The sequence below is a fragment of the Halichondria panicea genome, chromosome 4, assembly GCF_963675165.1.
Source record: "Halichondria panicea chromosome 4, odHalPani1.1, whole genome shotgun sequence".
NCBI lineage: Eukaryota > Metazoa > Porifera > Demospongiae > Suberitida > Halichondriidae > Halichondria > Halichondria panicea.
This window is the reverse complement of record NC_087380.1, coordinates 5,182,598-5,200,689: the sequence shown is the minus strand read 5'-3', so window position 1 is coordinate 5,200,689 and position 18,092 is coordinate 5,182,598. Positions and strand designations below refer to the sequence as shown.

The 18,092-nt window shown below is 39.7% G+C and overlaps 1 protein-coding gene across 6 annotated transcripts in view; it reads left to right on the top strand.

Annotated features, from left to right (window-relative positions):
* The window catches only part of LOC135335269 (uncharacterized), a 37,835-nt gene that overhangs the window by 17,087 nt on the left and 2,656 nt on the right, over window positions 1-18,092 (top strand). For 4 of the 6 annotated variants that reach the window (XM_064530709.1, XM_064530708.1, XM_064530707.1 and 1 more), the window contains 4 exons: window positions 8,336-8,377; window positions 8,457-8,510; window positions 8,566-8,636; window positions 16,876-17,577. In XM_064530709.1, coding sequence (XP_064386779.1) covers window positions 8,336-8,377; window positions 8,457-8,510; window positions 8,566-8,636; window positions 16,876-17,388 — 680 coding nt within the window. In that variant the 3' untranslated portion in view covers window positions 17,389-17,577. The other 2 variants (XM_064530711.1, XM_064530710.1) reach the window with 2 other exon arrangements.

Below are 18,092 nucleotides of genomic sequence, written 5' to 3'. Positions count from 1 at the left end.
ACAGCGTCAAAATATTAATAAGGTAAAAGCCCTCATTGCTGAGGTACAGGTAACTATTGAGAGTAGTAAGAAGGATGCAACAGGTAATATTGATGTGGATATGCCTGCAAAACGGCCAGCCCTATATATGCAGTGATGTTTGGGCAAACCTCGAAAATATTACTTTGTATATGGAAGACAAACAGAAGAACAGAAGATCCTTGGAAATGATCTATTAAATGACGATTATATTAACACAGCACAGAATTTGTTAAAGATACAGTTCCCTTCACTTACCGGCCTTGAATCGACTTTAACAGTTGGACGTACTGTGTACGATAATTGGATATGCAACTATCTTCAATTTCTCCACTGCCGTGGTAATCACTGGATTACTGTCAGCACGTTAGGATGTGCTAAAGGTGAAATTAACATTTTTGATTCAATATTCTCTTCACTCGATAAAGTTTCTGAAGATATCTGAGCAATATTTTCAAAAACAATAGTCTTTGTTTCAAGAACACTGTTGTTCACAAACAGAAAGGAGTCAAGGACTGTGGTCTTTTTGCCATAGCTTTTGCTACGCATCTTGCTAATGGTACTAGTCCCACCTGTGTTTCATTTGATCAAAGTAGTTTACGTACTCATCTTGTATCATGCATTAGCCAAAATAAATTATTATCAATTTATTTCCTATGCTGTAAAATTGTTGATACCATTCCATCGCAGAACATGATAATAAACATAAAAACATCCTAAAACTATTTTAAAGCATTTACAATTCCAAATCCATTGATGATGATTTATGAGATATCAATTGCCCACTGTGCTGTCAAGGGTTTCATCACACTTAACCTTAAATCAACAGGTTCCTCAGTTCCACTCTAGTTGCTTGCAAACGATATCACCATACCACTCCTGAAACTTCTTCCTCAGAAAGTCCTTATAGCAGGCTGATTAACGCTTAAATCAAGTGGTTGAAGCCTGTCAGTACAGTTAGCTGGAACGACCACATACAAAATGCAATTTTCTTCTAACAATCTACGAACATTGTCAACCAAATGCCCCTTGAATACATCAAACAATACCAGGGCAGGATGATCAGACGCAAGGTTCAATTTAGAACGTGTTTCAGTCACATAAGGAACTATAACCTTTGTTATATAATCAATCATCGTATCACCATTAGACCAGTGATTGATTGGCTGTGCAAGTTATGTGCCAATTTTCAGGAAAAGAAATCTTCGGAAGACACCGGGTTGTGGTGCCTTGGTACATCAGCTGTAGTGGTAGAAACCTTCCAGATAAAGAGCATCCAAGCACAGCGGTGATTTGCCTTTTATCATCGATAGCAACAATTTCGACTCTTTTTATTCCCCGCTTTTCCATGGTCCATGAAGATGACGGAACAATTTTCATTGCAGTTTGATCCCAATTGATAACTGGGATGTCTTCCATTTTTACTACACACTTCACATCATTGCAAAAGTCGTCTTTCACCGTTTCAAAATCGCTGACTAGCATTTTGAATTTTGAATTTGCACGCCTCTTACTGAAACCCATTCTTCGAAGAATACACTCTTTACCAAGTGTAATATCGCCACCAAATTCATTCATCGATGATCTGCTGTGTTTTAAGAGCAGTCCTCTTCCAATTCCAATAATAACACTTGTGCCAATGGGTGTACCACGTCTACGTAGACTTACAATAATGTCTTGCAGCTTCTTGTCCAGAGTGCTGCCTAGAAGAGGTGGCCTACCACGTTTCTTAGTTGCTAATGACTCGACAACCATTTTTTCTGGTCGAGCTTGTTCGATCAGCTTCTTAAGCTGCTTTTCATATAGATTTTTCCAATCCTGAACACTACTTTCCTTAAGTTTGTTAAAAAATCTGACAGCTGCAGCAATCCCATTTTCACTGGCATGTCTTCCAATCACTAGTTTGTCTTCCTCAGAATTTCTTGTGTATGGTCCACGTTTTCTTTTCTCTTGGGCTGCTTTCACTTGCTTGCTTACTTTAACAAGAGTTTTGGCTGGTAGATCTGTAGACAGACCAAAAGGATTATCTGCAACAGCATGAAAATAATTGAACAGAGACATGTTCTTCACGTACGTTGCATTGATACATGTACGTTGATATTAATTAAGCCGCGGCTTCTGTGCGTGTGCGCATGCGCATACGAAACCTTCCATGGGTTTTAATTTTCGTGTTCTGCAGCCACCCACGAAAAACACGAAATTTTCTACCCGTACGGTATTGGCTAGCTCTACATGCAACCTTTATTCGAGGTAGATCTACGTATTTGCAGCTGAAGTGATCTTCACTAAACGTCATAACTGCTTGTTTTCTGTGGGCTGTAGCTCCTCTCCTGAGTGCTTGCTAACAATCACTCGTGCATCATTCAATACCTAAAACGTCAATTTTGCGTGCAGTCTTGCATAAATAGACCAAGCACAAAATGCAGTTGCAACTGAAGTGATCGTTTTCATGCACAGTTTATTGTAAAAATGGGCGTGGCAGCAACATTTCCGTTCCCCAGTGAGTCATTGGAAACTAGTTGCAATGTCAGCACATTCCATCATACATGTTAAGTACTAATAGCAAAATGAAACATTTAGTAGACGTGGTAAGCATAATTATATGGTACTCATTAATGATCCAAGGCCAATTGATAGACCAACATTATCATGCACGGTTCTTTCTGTATTATAATTACTTAACTAGAGCACTAAAGTGCAAACCCTCGGCTGGTGACATGATTACAAAAAAACCAGAAGAATTAGGTAGTGACTGAGCTGTCTAGCACAGCAACTCAGAACTAAACCAGACTACAGAGAGAGAGACATGCTGAAACATTTGAGAACAGAGTTTTAGTGGTACATATAGATATATGCACTGCATGATATGTGGACTAGGATCACAGCAAAGAAGCCCGGAGTCTCAGAGAAGTATGGCTCCTGGAGTAGAATCCCAGAGTCAGCTAACATGTTGAGACAACATCCAGTCACAATTTTAGCTTTCTATTGTAGTGACCCTTTTCCATTGTTCCTGGTACGGGATCACTTCATCTGCAAGTAATAAAGGCCACAGTACAGTGCCAGAGGAGGGAGGACACGATTAACCTTAGCTCTAATTAGCTAATTATCGCGACCTTTTAATGATATTCTTTGAACGATTCATCTTTTCTTTCTTTATAACCTCTACATAGTGGACACCAGAGCTAGAGCAAAGTAAGCCTTTTCTCCTACTGGAGATACCCCTATGGCCAAGTTGTCAGGATCTGAAGGTAATAGGACCCCTATAAGAAGCACCTCAAGTACTTCTATCTCTAAGTGTTCCTATGCTTTTATCCAAAAAGAAATTGAAAATAGCTGTGCTGTTGATGCTGTTTATTTAGATTTTAAAAAAGCTTTGACTCCGTTGGTCATAATGAGTTACTTTTCAAGCTTTGGAAATTAGGAATAACAGGCCCATTATGGCTTTGGTTCAAGGAATATTTGTCACAGAGAGTTCATTATGTAACAATGGAAAATAAAAGCTCAACTATGTTACCTGTAAAGTCTGGAGTACCACAAGGCAGTATCTTAGGTCCTATACTATTCCTAGTATACATCAATGACTTACCTGACTGTATCCAGAATTCTAAGTGTTTCTTGTTCGCTGATGATACGAAACTGTTCAAATCCTTTAGAGATACAAGGGACGAAATTCTTATGCAAGATGATTTGAATGCTTTGAGTTTATGGTGTGAAAAGTGGAATATCGGACTCAATGTGTCCAAATGCAAAACTATTAGACTATCGTTGAAGCAAACTGAAGAAACTAGTCATTACTCTGTTCATGCAGGATAACACCATAATTCTTATCGTGATTTAGGGATAACAGTTACGCAAGATCTCTCATGGTCTCAACAGCATAGTAAAATATGTGGAAAGGCTTACATGTCACTCAATCTTATTAGAAGAATCATTCAAACAAACTATTCAACTAATTTAAAGAAACAATTATATCTGTCTCTTGTCAGAACTCACTTAACATATTGCTCGCAGTTGTGGAGACCTAAATTAATAAAGGATATCAAGTCACTAGAAAAAGTGCAACGCAGAGCCACAAAATATATCCTTAATGATTATGTATCATGCAGACTACAAAGCAAGACTCTGCAAATTAAAGTTATTGCCCCTCATGAGATGGTTTGAACTGCAAGATATCATGTTTATTGTGAAATGTATGCAGCAGCAGTCGGACGATATAAGAGAACTAGTATCTTTCACTTCATCCAAAACCAGGGCAGGCTGCTCAGGCCATTCCCTTCAAATTAAATTTGCTAGAAATAACTATTCAAGACACTTCTACTTCATTAGAATTGCAAAAGTATGGAATAAATTGCCGTCGAATTTAATAAATCTAGATTCATCTCTAGGAACAATCAAGAAAAAGACTTTGGACTTTTTAGTGTCAGATTTTCTAGAAAACTTTGACACAAATAACTTATGTTCCTTTCATATGGTTTGCCCATGCTCTAAATGTCATCTATAGGCTCCTCTGTTAACTATTCTTATCACTCTATAGATTATATAATATACATGCATCAGCTGCTCCAATGTTGGAGTAAGTCTGTCAGCTATTTCCTTCTCACTCAATCTTTTCACTTAATTTCTTTTGTGCATAGCTGTAAAGTTCACATAATAATAATAATAATAAGATCCCTGTGAGAAGCATCCCAGGCACTCTGATCTTGTCTCTGTGAGAAGCACTCTTGATCCTGTCTCCAGGATCCCTATGAGGAGCACCCCAGGCACTCCTGTCTCCAAGATCCCTGTGAGAAGCACCCCAGGCCCGGCTAGGCACTCCTGTCTCTGTGATAAAGCTGCAACATGGAATTGTTTAGTTCAGAGTGTCTCCAACATGAAGAACATCAATGAGACTGTTAGTCTCAGCTTCTAGCACCCCTTTATTTTTGTAGTTTGCTCTGTACCTGCAAGAATAGTCTCATGGATCAGCCCCCTCCTGAGAAGGGGTCTGAGCACTCTTGTCTTGAGGTCATTTCACAGTGGAATGTGCCAGACCAATGGAATGTAATCAATTCCTGACCTTACGCCCCCACGTATTTGTTAATTGTACAAAGCGTCAAGCGCAGGCATTCTCTCTCTCTGAAGAAGGTGCTTCATGTATGTCTTTTGCCTGTGGTGCTAACTCTGTGCCCAAGGACCCCTGCTTGGCTTGCTTATGCTTCGTAGCAGCGTCTATGTATGAAGCGTTTACCATGCGTAATGCATGCGTTAATGATTATCCAAATGCGTTGAGCAACGTGCAGTTCTTTATTGCCTCCTATAATATCACCTGACTAGAATAAGTCAATCTGATTGAGCCGCTGGAATTCCAGCGTGTGCAACAAAACTACATCAAGAGTGCTCAGACCCCTTCTCAGGAGGGGGCTGATCCATGAGACTACTGCAAGAATTGCCTGTCACTCATGCTACAGTACTTTCTGTGTGTCCCAATATGTAGAGGTTATAAAGAAAGAAAAGATGAATCGTTCAAAGAATGTCATTAAAAGGTCACGATAATTAGCTAATTAGAGCTAAAGGTTAATCGTGTCCTCCCTCCAGCCTCTGGTACAGTGCAGTGTAGCTAGCTCAACGTGCAAGTTCAAGCTTTTATTCGACAACGAAGCTTTAACATCAAAATCTGCCACTATTAAAACAAATTGTGAAGGCTATCCATGCTGTAAACGCGGATGATATCCAGGTGAGTAGATTCAGAATACACAAACAAAGTAGAGCACTAAAGTGCAAACCCTCGGCTGGTGACATGATTATAAAAAAACCAGAAGAGTGATATAACATATAGTGATGTTGTTATCATGTATGACTTGCACACAGAAACTCAGGAGCAATAAAGAATGGAGGCATGCTGAAACATTTGAGAACAGGTAGTGGTATACTATAGATATATGCACTGTGGATTAGGATCACAGCAAAGAAGCCTGGAGTCTCAGAGAAGTATGGCTCCAGGTCCTGCATATAATTATGGAGTAGGATTCGCAAAAGCAGGAGCTATAATTCAAGCTTTCTACTTAATGACCCTGTTCCATTGTTCCTGGTACAGGATCACTTCAGTTATAAGTAACGCATGTGCAAGTTCTGTTCAAGCTACATTTTGCTCGCTTTTATTAGACAACGAAGCTTTAACACCGAAAGCTGCCACTATTAGAAGTACTAACTTGTTGTGTGGAGGCTACCCATGCTGTAAACGCAGTGCTAGAGCATCCAGGTAAGCAGACCCAGTCACAAGCTTCTTAGCTTTTGCTCGTTTTTATTTGACAATGAAGGTTTAACATCAAATTCTGCCAGTATTAAAACTAATAACTTGTTGTATGAAGGCTATCCGTGCTGTAAACGCAGTGCTGTGGCATCCAGGTGAGTAGATTCACCTGTCACAAACAAACTAGAGCACTAAAGTGCAAACCCTCGGCTGGTGACATGATTATAAAGAAACCAGAAGATTGATATAATGCAGTGCATATAGTGATGTTGTTATCATCATCATGCATGACTTGCACAGCAACTCAGGAGCAATAAAACTAAACCAGACTGGAGGCATGCTGAAACATTTGAGAACAGGTAGTGGTACTATAGATATATGCACTGTGGATTAGGATCACAGCAAAGAAGCCTGGAGTCTCAGAGAAGTATGGCTCCAGGTCCTGCATGGAGTAGGATCCCAGTCAGCTAAAGCAAGCTTTCTATTTTAGTGACCCTGTTCCATTGTTCCTGGTATATACAGCTTTCTACTTTAGTGACCCTGTTCCATTGTTTCTGGACCTGGTACAGGATCACTTCAGTTATAAGTAACGCATGTGCAAGTTCTGTTCAAGCTACATTTTGCTCGCTTTTATTAGACAACGAAGCTTTAACACCGAAAGCTGCCACTATTAGAAGTACTGAATTGTTGTGTGGAGGTTACCCATGCAGTGCTAGAGCATCCAGGTAAGGCCGCTCCAAGTGATACCGTATAGCGGGTATATTTCGAGGGTATAAATGTTTGCGGTTTTCGCGGATTGAGCCTGTACCGCGAAAATTTATACCCACGAAAATTTATGAGTAGTAGGCGTGTTCAGTATTTTGGATTCGAGGCTAACGGTGTGGAGGTAAGCTGCATGTTGATGTGCGCATGCGCCAAAAGGCTGGAACTCAGACCACGAAAATAAAATCCGCAAAATCCTTTGTAATGGTCCATCCGCGAAAATTTATACCCTCAAAATATACCCGCTATACGGTACTCTGGTTTCTGGTCCTGAAGTTTTTCTAATTGCATGCGTGTGGGCGGCTTTTCTCATTGTGTCATTATCAATTTCACCTTATGAATCTCATTATTTTGCAAATGAATCTCATTATCACACTATTTTGTACCACATGGACCATTCTGCGCATGCGTAGTAGAAATAATGAGATAGAAAATCCAATAATGAGATAGAAATCCAAGAATAAAATCTGATGCGGGCGGTGGACCAGAAACCAGAGTATCACTTGGAGTGGCCTAAGCAGACCCTGTCACAAGCTTCTTAGCTTTTGCTCGTTTTTATTTGACAACGAAGGTTTAACATGAAATTCTGCCACTATTAAAATTAATAACTTATTGTATGAAGGCTATCCATGCTGTAAACGCAGTACTGTGGCATCCAGGTAAGGAGATTCACCTGTCACAAACAAACCAAACGACCCGAGGCCGCCCACGCGCCTCGGGTTAACTAGAGCACTACAAGTGCAAACCCTCGGCTGGTGACATGATAATAAAGAAACCAGAAGAGCGATAATGCAGTGCATGTAGCATGTATGACAGCAACTCAAGAGCAATAAAACTAAACCGGACTGGAGGCATACTGAAACATTGAGTGGTACATGTCACATTAGACATGCACTGTGGACTGAGATCACAGCAAAGAAGCCTGGAGTCTTAGACTTAGAGAGGTATGGCTCCTGCCAAGCTGGAGTATAGGATCCAGAGTCAGCCAATAACCAGTCACAATTTTAGCTTCTTAATCACGTAATCAAGGCCACGTGTAGCTAGCTACTATAGCTGCCAACGTGCAAGTTCAACCTTCTTAGCTTTTGCTCAACAAAGAAGCTTTAACATCATAATCTACCACTATTTAAATCAAGATATTGTTCTGTGAAGGCTGTAAACGCAGAGCTGTGGTACCCAGGTGAGTAGATATACCTGTGACAAACAAACAGACCAACGGACTACTATACCTGTGGCCGCGCCTTGGGTAACAAACAAACCAACGGACTACTATACCCGTGTCCGCCCACGCGCGCCTCGGTTAATTATATTGATATCCATGCATAGGACCCTATCAGCCCAATGAGATGCATACAGGAGGGAGTGAAGGTATATAAATGACAAAACACACCTGTCAAACAAACTATGTTATTATCCCATTTTATGTTTAAATCACATCCACTACTAGAAAACAGAGTAGATTCACTTGGAACAGCTGAGCAAGACCCACTGATCCAATCAGGTATAATTTTATTGATACACAATGCATGCACACAACATTTTCAATATACATGCAGATAATGACGAAGAGACGGGTGACAAAAAAGAGGTTGAGCAAACTGTAAATCCTGCCCAACGACCAAAAATTGTACGTCTATTATATAATTATACGTGCATGTATGACGCTACGATGACATGTGCTACGACATGCATGTACAGTAGCAATGAATATAAAGTTCTCGTTTTGTTTACGTAGTACGTCCGTAATACGCTGATATGGCGCAAAATAAACACTAAAAGTATGCTCAAGGTACGCTACAGTGCGTATAGCGTTTCTTTTCTAGTTAAAATTTACTCAGGCATTGCACACTCAAAATATTATAGCTAGCGTTTTCTAACCTTAGAACAGAGATAGGATTCACTGCAAACGTATTGTTTGATGAGAAAGTTGAAGAAACCTGTGAATGGTTTGTTTTATGTCTTTGTTTTAGATAGCCAATAGCAACAGCTAAGTAACAAGTCTATGATACTCGAAATGACTAGCATTAATTGTCTCTTTGTAAAACTTTTCTGCAAAACGTACGTGTAACAATGCAATGGTAAATAGCAATGATACAGTAAATTGCAACGCTTTTAATATGGTGTCAAAACGGAAACGTTATATAAACATACCACAGATACTACGTAAACAGAACGGGGACTTTATATTATATTAACCGCTACTGTAGGTACACACTTATATTGTAAGTATGGTGGCCCAGAGAGTTCACGGAGTTGACCTTTGCTAGTAGAGAGTTCATCTTGGGAAGTTCACCTTCGCTCGTGAGAGTTCACCCTCGCTATAGTAGAGAGTTCATTTTCTCTAGTAAATGCTCCCCTTCTAGTAGCCCTGCGCTAATTATACTTGAATAATTTTTCTAATAATAAGGCAGCATTTTGAATAATAGGCAAAATTTATTGCTATTGCGCATGCGCAGAATGTTAGAAATATAACAGCGAGATCACGAGATCATCTAAAAAGCGTTATTTAAAGTCTTTAAAGCTCTCATAAGAAAGAGAAAGGTTGCAATCCACCTGTAGGTCTATATAGAAGACAAATTTATACTGTTTATGCTATTATTGTTTATTTTCTAATTGTTAGGAATTTTTGTCAAAACAGACAGGTGAGAGTTTCTTGAATAATAGCTAGGGAAGGAAAGTGAGAATAAAAGATTTGAATAATAGGCAAAATTGATCGAATAATTAGCTCAGGCCTACATTCTAGTTATAGAGACCTTTATCTATTAGACCTTATATATGTACATTTATTTACTGATTCAGTCCGTATCCTAGGTGATTTCCAGTGAATATGAGCCATTATTTTACTTCCCCCAGGGAAGTATGGAATATGGCTCATATTTTTACTTCCTACAAGCACTATTCAACTTTTGAATCATCTTGACAATTTGTACACAGTAAAATAGCAATACAGCACGCAAAAAGGTTTGTAGACTATGTTTTGTGCTATTGTCATATTGACCTGAGCTAGCTAGCAGTCTAAGCTACTTATTACATGTTCATGATACTTGAAACACTGCAGTTCAATCCTTGCTCTGTGTTTCTAGTCAAGCTGTGGCTCAGATAGAGCGCGAGCAGTGTTGGTAGACTTGTGCAATACAAATTGAAAACGGCAGCTGCTGAATATTGGTGGTGGGCGGGTCTGGTCAAAGTTTATAGCTAGCTTCCAGTAGAACCTAGCTGTTTGGAGAAGTACCTAGCTAGCTAGCTCTCATACTTGACAGCTGTAACTGTTCTAACTGCATATTCTGAGGCACAAGTGGCTGTGAGAGCAAGTTTGACTGTCTCCATTGATGTTCAAATGACTATTTTGCTGTTTTTGCAGTAAATAAATCAGTTGTTGACTGGTTGCCTAGTAATTATGGTTCCTCAGCCTCGGGCTGCGCCCTCGGCATTGGTTGGTTATAAGCCATAATTACTAGTCAACCAGTCAATAACTATAATGTAGCGGGATGCTTACATTAGGCCGTATAACACAACATTTTTGCGGATTTCGTGGGTTAGCAATCTTACACGAAAATTTAATTAGCTATAATGCTTTCGGTAAGCAGTCATTCCACGAACATTGTGCAACGAAATGTTTTTAGAGGCCATTCCACGAAATATAAGTGCCTCGAAAATGTCACGCTATACGGTATTTTACGTTTAATGCACACATGCTTTTATTATAGAGCCATGGCCGGCCTTCGGACAGCAGGCACAACACTATATAGGCTGTGTGCAAGGCCATGCATGGCACTATAATAATAGCATCTGTGTATAGCAACGGTAAAGTATATGGTCAGCATCCCGCTACGTACCTAGGTAAAGATCTCTAGCTAAAAGGTGAGCTTTTACTAAATCTTGCACTAGCGAAGGTGAACTCTCTGCTATAGCGAAACCTCCCTACTAGCGAAGATGAACTCTCTATACTATAGCGAAGGTTAAGTGTATGCTCCACTAGCGAAGGTCAACTCTGAAGGTCAAGTCTGTGAACTCTCCGGATTACATGCATGAGCCATATACCACGGTGGTCACAATAATTATCTATCAGTCATAATATTATAGCTCTAACTATAATTATAGTGCAAACCAGCTGTATATATAGCCTTAGCTCACATGCAGAAATAGTGTCATTTGAACTAATACCACAACTTCACTGCAATTTGTCTGACTATATAACTGACTATGTAAGTGAAGTGAGTATTTTCTCGAGAAACAGTTTCTCTTTGCACCTGGTTTCCATGAAGTAACTATAACCAGGATTAGAATGATTTTCTTCGCTTTGTGAGGCAGATGTCTCAGGCTCGACTTCTCTTGCCTACTATAGTAGACAATTCCGCCGTGTTTAAGTGACTGTCTCACATGCACACATGTCAATGCTGTAAATCTAGTGCAGCAGCGGTGCTAGTGCAAAGCTTGTTTTTTCAGCTCTTTGTTCTCAGGTATACTATTAGCTATGGACAGTGTCACAGGTTGACTTAAATAGACAAAAAACACTTGTTGTTCTCTCTTATATCTAGCACGTAGTTATTCGTTTAAATAGAGAGTAATATTAACAGATAGTTCCAGGTAGTTTTAGTCAAAGTCCAGTCTGTCACACTCAGCCACTGGCTACCACGGGCATGCACAGGCCTCTCTATGTTCTTGCAACACTGCTCTTTAAAAAAGTTGCCTGGCTGTTATTTATTACTGACTCACAAATTCAACACTGTACATAATTAGTAGGATCATTTGTGTCCTTTTACCAGCTTCTTGCACAATAAATGAAAGGGTTAATTTTGATTTGCATACCGTTTAGTTAAGGGTAAGGTAAATTCATGAGCTAGATTTAGTGATCTTGAGCGGCTAGAATGAGCTGGAAGTCCAGCTGAAACGCAGTAGTCATTTCATGGCTCAAATAGACACTTTTAATAGGTGATGCATAGCCACATAAAGAGATATTTATTTTTTTAAAAAAAGGGTGCTCACAGAGGCCGTTTTCCTTGGCCCTTTCAGCACATTTTATGAGAGTTAGCCCTCCGATATGGTAAGAAGTATCCTATAAAAGCAAGAACACGTGCAGAGCTAGAAGTATTTTTGGAAGTTTAAAATGACTGCTAAAGTCTATTTGTGTTGAGGTTGACCTTCATAATGACTTACTGAAATTCACAAAGTTTCATATACCATTGGATTCCTTGTTAAAAAGTGCTTCTATCTATATTGTAGAGCGGATTAGCCTCGTTCCCAGGCCACGCTAGGTCGACTCCTAGGCCTGGTATTGATTGTATCTGGGCATGGTTGGAATTCGCTCAAACGAGTGAATTCCTAAGCGACCACATCAAGGTGTTTAGCTAGCTAGCTACCTGTGACTCGACTATGGAGACTTCAGTTCTGGATTTCGATGGACAAGGGGAGCGCTGGTTCTACCAAGCTTGTAGTCCATCAAAAATGGTACCAGAGAGACTTGCCATACCCTGTTGGGAACCACACAAACACATCCCTTCCCTCAGACAGGAGCTTGAGGGCCTGGGCCTGTTCCTTCAAGAGACCTCTTGCTTCGTGCAAGACAGGTCATAAGCTATTGCTCCATCGAAATCTAGGAATTCGCTCGTTTGAGCGAATTCCAAGATACAATCAATACCAGGCTAAGAGTCGACCTAGCATTCAATTGGAGACGGATCGGCCTGGGAACGAGGCTAAGAGCGGATAAGCTTCAACCAGCTAAAAGTTAGTATAAGTCCCTGGCATACTTTGTCAACCACAAGAAGCATAAATGAAGCCATAATTGACCACATAACTTTCGGGGCCAAACTTAGCCTCGATTCTAGGCCGCTCTCAATTGAGAAAGACGGCCTGGTATACACTGTCTGCGCATGCGTCAATTGCCCCAAGAATCTTGGGGATCGAGATATCTAGTAAATTATTAGTCTGTATATTTTACAATGATGTCATTGCACAAATCATAGCAGTTTTAATACCATAACACAGATACTCACAACATTTATGGCCTAGACTAGTGACTAGTTTTGTTGTGATGGCTTCTACTTCTCTTCTGCTCTTGCTCAAGCTCTCTCCAGTGTTGAAAAGTCAGGTTTTGTGTTCTTTTGTACTGTGGTAGAGTGGTGGACGTTTTTCTGTCAGTACCGACTGGCTCTGGCAAGTCTATTTGCTTCCAGACGCTTGTTTGATGCCATCTCAGTAAGATCAGTGCTCCTGTATGAGCCTAGAGTTGTGATAGCGATTTCTCTCTCTTGACACTAATAGTTTAATCAACCACATGAGGAGTGGTGGACGTTTTTCTGTCAGTACCGACCGGCTCTGGCAAGTCTACTTGCTTCCAGACGCTTGTTTGATGCCATCTCAGTAAGATCAGTGCTCCTGTATGAGCCTAGAGTTGTGATATCGATTTCTCTCTTTTGACACTAATAGTTTAATCAACCACCTGAGTGACCATAGACCCCTTAGTACAATAGGTTAATTGATAAATTACAAAGAGTTTTACTAACAAATTTACTATTGAATCCACCCACTCGCAAACAACAATGATTACCAGGCCCTCTAGTGAGAGGGGATGGGACCGAGGCTTGGCCGAACTCAACGCAAAAGACTTTAGTTAGTGATAATCGCTCAGAGCTGGTTTTTTGTATACCCGTATAGCGGGTAATTTTCGTGGGGTAAAATATTCGTTATTTTTGTGGGCAAGCTTACCTCCACGAAATTTTAACGTAGGCGTGGCTTACCGAAACGTAGGAATGCAGTGCAAACTTTTTCTCTCCTTGCAGGACAAAAGAAGTCTGCTGTATATATGTGTATGAAGATCAATTCTATTATTTGTAAGAATGAAACGATTATACGGAAAATTGCCGAGAACAGTAGCTATCAGTCTGCCCTAAGACCCCTAGCCTCGATTCCAGGCCGCACTTCCCACTAGCCTGGTATCGACTGCTTGCGCATGCGCTAATATCCCCCCCGGTATCTGGGGGCTTTGGATAACATCGTTTTTATGCTCAGTAAAACTATGACATCACAACGAAAGGAAGTGGATTGAAGGAAGTAGATAGAAAGTTCGATTGAAGGTTTCTAGCCCATCGGATAGCATTCTCTGATAGCTACCCTTAGCCTGCTATGTTAACAAAAGACTCACAGCCTGCAACAGTGTGGATGACGATCGTCTGAAAGGGGTGACGGCTGATAAGAGCCTATATGGACAGGCCACGCCCATTTAACACTAACTTTGGTGAAAGTCTACTATATATACTACTGCTACTGATTCTATCAGAAGAAAATAGCAGTACAACAAACCTACACAGCTCTGTCTCTAGCTAGCTAGCTATATAGCTCTGTGTATGACTTTTAGGATATTTTCTCTGATGTATCCAGTACTATAGGAATATTTACGGGGGGAAAAATCCAATAATTTGGCGCATGCGCAAGCAGTCGATAGCAGGCCTTCTTTCAAAGGCCGGTGAAGGAGGCTATAAGACCCCCAACTTTTCAGTATTTGCAAGACAAGACAGGAAATACATACCACAAGTATTTTAATGATGACATCACAAAAACATTGTTTTAATGAAATTCATAATTATAATTATAATGAGATTCATAATGATGACACCCTTCAACTCTGCCAGATTGTAGTGAAGGGTGATTTTTTCTGACTTTCCAAAGCTCATAACACAGACCATTTACTGAACTAGAACTTGTTACTAGGAGACAAATTAGTTCAATATGGAATGTATTGACTCAGCAAGTTTGGACTGGATTGAGATAGTATGAACAGCTTGCGCAAAAATTCAAAGATAGCTCATTCTGAATAGTCTCTGTGGTTGGTGTAACTTATGGCTGCATATCTCCAGATGTGAAAGGAACCAGTGACTGCCTAAAGTATCAACTAGTACATCTGATGCATGCGCATGCTTTGCAGCAAGCTAGAAGGGAAGTGTTTTATGCTATTGCCAAGTTGTGTATTTATGTCAAAGTTTGTGTAACTGCTTTGCAAACACCATTCATTTGTATGGCATTTACCTTGAATATGTTGTTATTTAGATCCTTTTTATTTGATCAACCAATTTTTAGCTTGCTACGTTGATGGTGAACAGCTTGCTCAAAAACTCGAACTTTCCGCAATCATTTTACACAACTTAATGCCAGTTTGACCCAAATTCATATTTTAAAGTGTTTATCGTATGTTAAACTGTCTTCTTATTACATATTTCAACTTAGATAGCTCTAAAAACCTTTACTTATATCAAAAACAAAGAAAAACGTTTCTCATTAATATATTCATGAGGCAACTTGTAGCACTTCCTGTCTTACAACATTTGGGGTCTTAGGGCAGACTGTATTATATCCAACCAAGCCAAAAGAAAAGCAAACGATTTTAGTGCTCCATACTAGTAGTAAATTATGCTAAAAAATACCTAGTGAAAGCTAGAAACTGAGTAGCATCAAGGGCGTATACAGAGAAGAGGGCATGCAACTCACTATGTACCGTACGTACTCATCCGACTTTGTATCAGAGGCTAAAAATAGAATCCAGTATACGGACGTGAACAAGTGGGCGGTGTTATTTACGGAGTTATAATTATGGGCGTGTACATCAGAGCTGCCTTTGCTAGCTAGCTAGCTAACATTAACAGTGCAGTATTATTTTAGAGAAGTGTCATGACTAGTCCTAGTCCAGCCAGGTCCAGGACAACCAAGTGCTGGGAGCATTGTTAAGGTGAAAATAGCTCAATACGAAGTCAGATGATTTTGAGAATAGGGCGAGTTGCATGCCCTCTTCTCTGTATACATACACCCTTGGTAGCATATAGTCATACTAGAAGCAATGAGCCAGAAATTTAGAAACTTCGAGTTTTTGCTGCACTTGCCTTTGTTTTTTAACTTCTGTCTTTACATAGCAAGTATAGCAATCATAGTGTTAAACTACTACGACTCATAAACCAACAGGAGATATAATACAAGAGAGATAAACGAGTCAGAATGGATAAAATGCTGACTCAGCTGGATCAAAAAGGATAAACTTTAAGCGTATTCATGTGATTGACGGCTACTAATGACGCGTGTCCAACTTCCTCTGTAGTTGTAGCTATATAGACGTCTACTAATGACGCATGTCCAACTGTAGTTATATAGATGTCGGTTTGTAGAGAAATCGAGCGAGTTTGTAGGTACTTCCGTCTAGTTCTAGCTTTAGCTCTTCCGTATGAAGTTTTACAAGCTGTATCTCTTTGTGTCTCCCTCTGGAAGGTATTTGTCTACATCTACACACCTGAGCTCCATGTACTTATTGCTCACATAAAATGACGACTAAAATAGAGTTACACTAGCGGTTTTGATATCATCTTGAATCATGTCGGATTGATAATTCATACAAATATATACTGTAGACTTCTTTCATCCAAAAAGCAATCCATGAATATTTATGAGCAATCACTATACCGTAACCTTAATCCGTCACAACGTCATGAACAGCTTAGATGATTACATTCATGCAATCATGCAATCAGATGTAAACACGGTTCAGAAAAATAATACTTGTAAGATTGTATGTCATGAATATCGTGATCTGTAAATTGGCCTATAATTATGTCCCGCTTTCTTGTTTCGCTTTTTTAGCACTTATATACCGCGTATATTTCGAGGGCATAAAATGTTCCCGGTTTTTGCTGATCAAGCACGTACTGCGAACATTTATACCCACGAATTTAATATCGCATCATGCATGCTGCAGAAAGGCTGCTATTCCGCGAAAGTTTATACCCTCGAAATATATACCTGCTATATATACAGCAGGTGTCCAGCTGTAACAAATGTCGATTTTGGTACCACGTATAGGTTCATAATTTTTTCAATCTTGCATGCAGTTCTCTCAACAACTGGCTGTAGCCGTGGGGCCCGAAAAAACGATCACTGAAAACAAAAGTTATCACAACGAAATCAGTGGGGACGAGGCAATAAAAAGGCTCATGGTTTTTGGCGATCTCTGCTATCTCACACGCCACAGTGGTTTTTGGAAATGTTACGTACTGTCTGTGTGCTGGAACGATAAAGACTTAGAAACCAAAAAGTTTAGGCATTACAAGATAGAGCTTTCTAGTGAGAAAGTCAAAATTGAAGAAGGCAACCCATTCGATAGTTTAGAGAAAATGCTTGAGTATTACAAAACGAACAGGATTGACCCAGCTTTCCCAAATATTGGGGAATGCATCACTCAGGACAACTACAAAAAAAAAAACAAGGAAATTAAAGCCAGAGAAAGAGAAATTAAAGCCAGAGAAAGAGAAAGAGAAATTAAAGCCAGAGAAAGAGAAATTAAAGCCAGAGAAAGAAAAGCCAGAGAAGCAGAAGAGCAATCATCATCATGCACAATAATATAGATAATCGATTATAAGGACAGTATAAACATAATTAGTTTGCTTTGTATAAAATTATTACAGTAATAGATCTTGTAAGCAGTACATATTTTAGAAGAGGTCATTCATTAGTATAATGTTTACAAAATAAATGTTGGTATGTATTTGAATGACAATGAACAACTTGAATTACATGGTATCATTATGAAAGAATTATAATTATTATGAACTATTCTGTCAGGATCTCGGGTTGCATGCATGCACAGAAAAGAGGCGTATCTGCAAGAGTTTATAGGTCTCATTGGCTGCTGCAGTGTACTTCACCTCAATCCCAGGCCGATTTATCTCTAAAGGGAAATAAATACAGCCTGGTGTCTACCACGAGCCATCATACTTACACAGCAAAAGTATAGGACTTTATAATCGAACTCTGCATGTGAAGAATGTGTACAACCACTCAAGTGACTAGACCGCATGCGGTTACCACAAGATATTGATATTATTATGTTTGAATGCATGCATGTGATGCTTACCGTGCATGCACCCATATATAGTTTAGCTATAGTATACGTACTGGCGTAGCACTAGGAGGATTATTAACCCGAGGTGCGCCACGGGATAGTATATTAGGCCACTCCAAGTGATACTCTGGTTTCTGGTCCACCGCCCGCATTAGATTTTATTCTTGGATTTCTATCTCATTATATTGGATTTCTATTTCTACTATG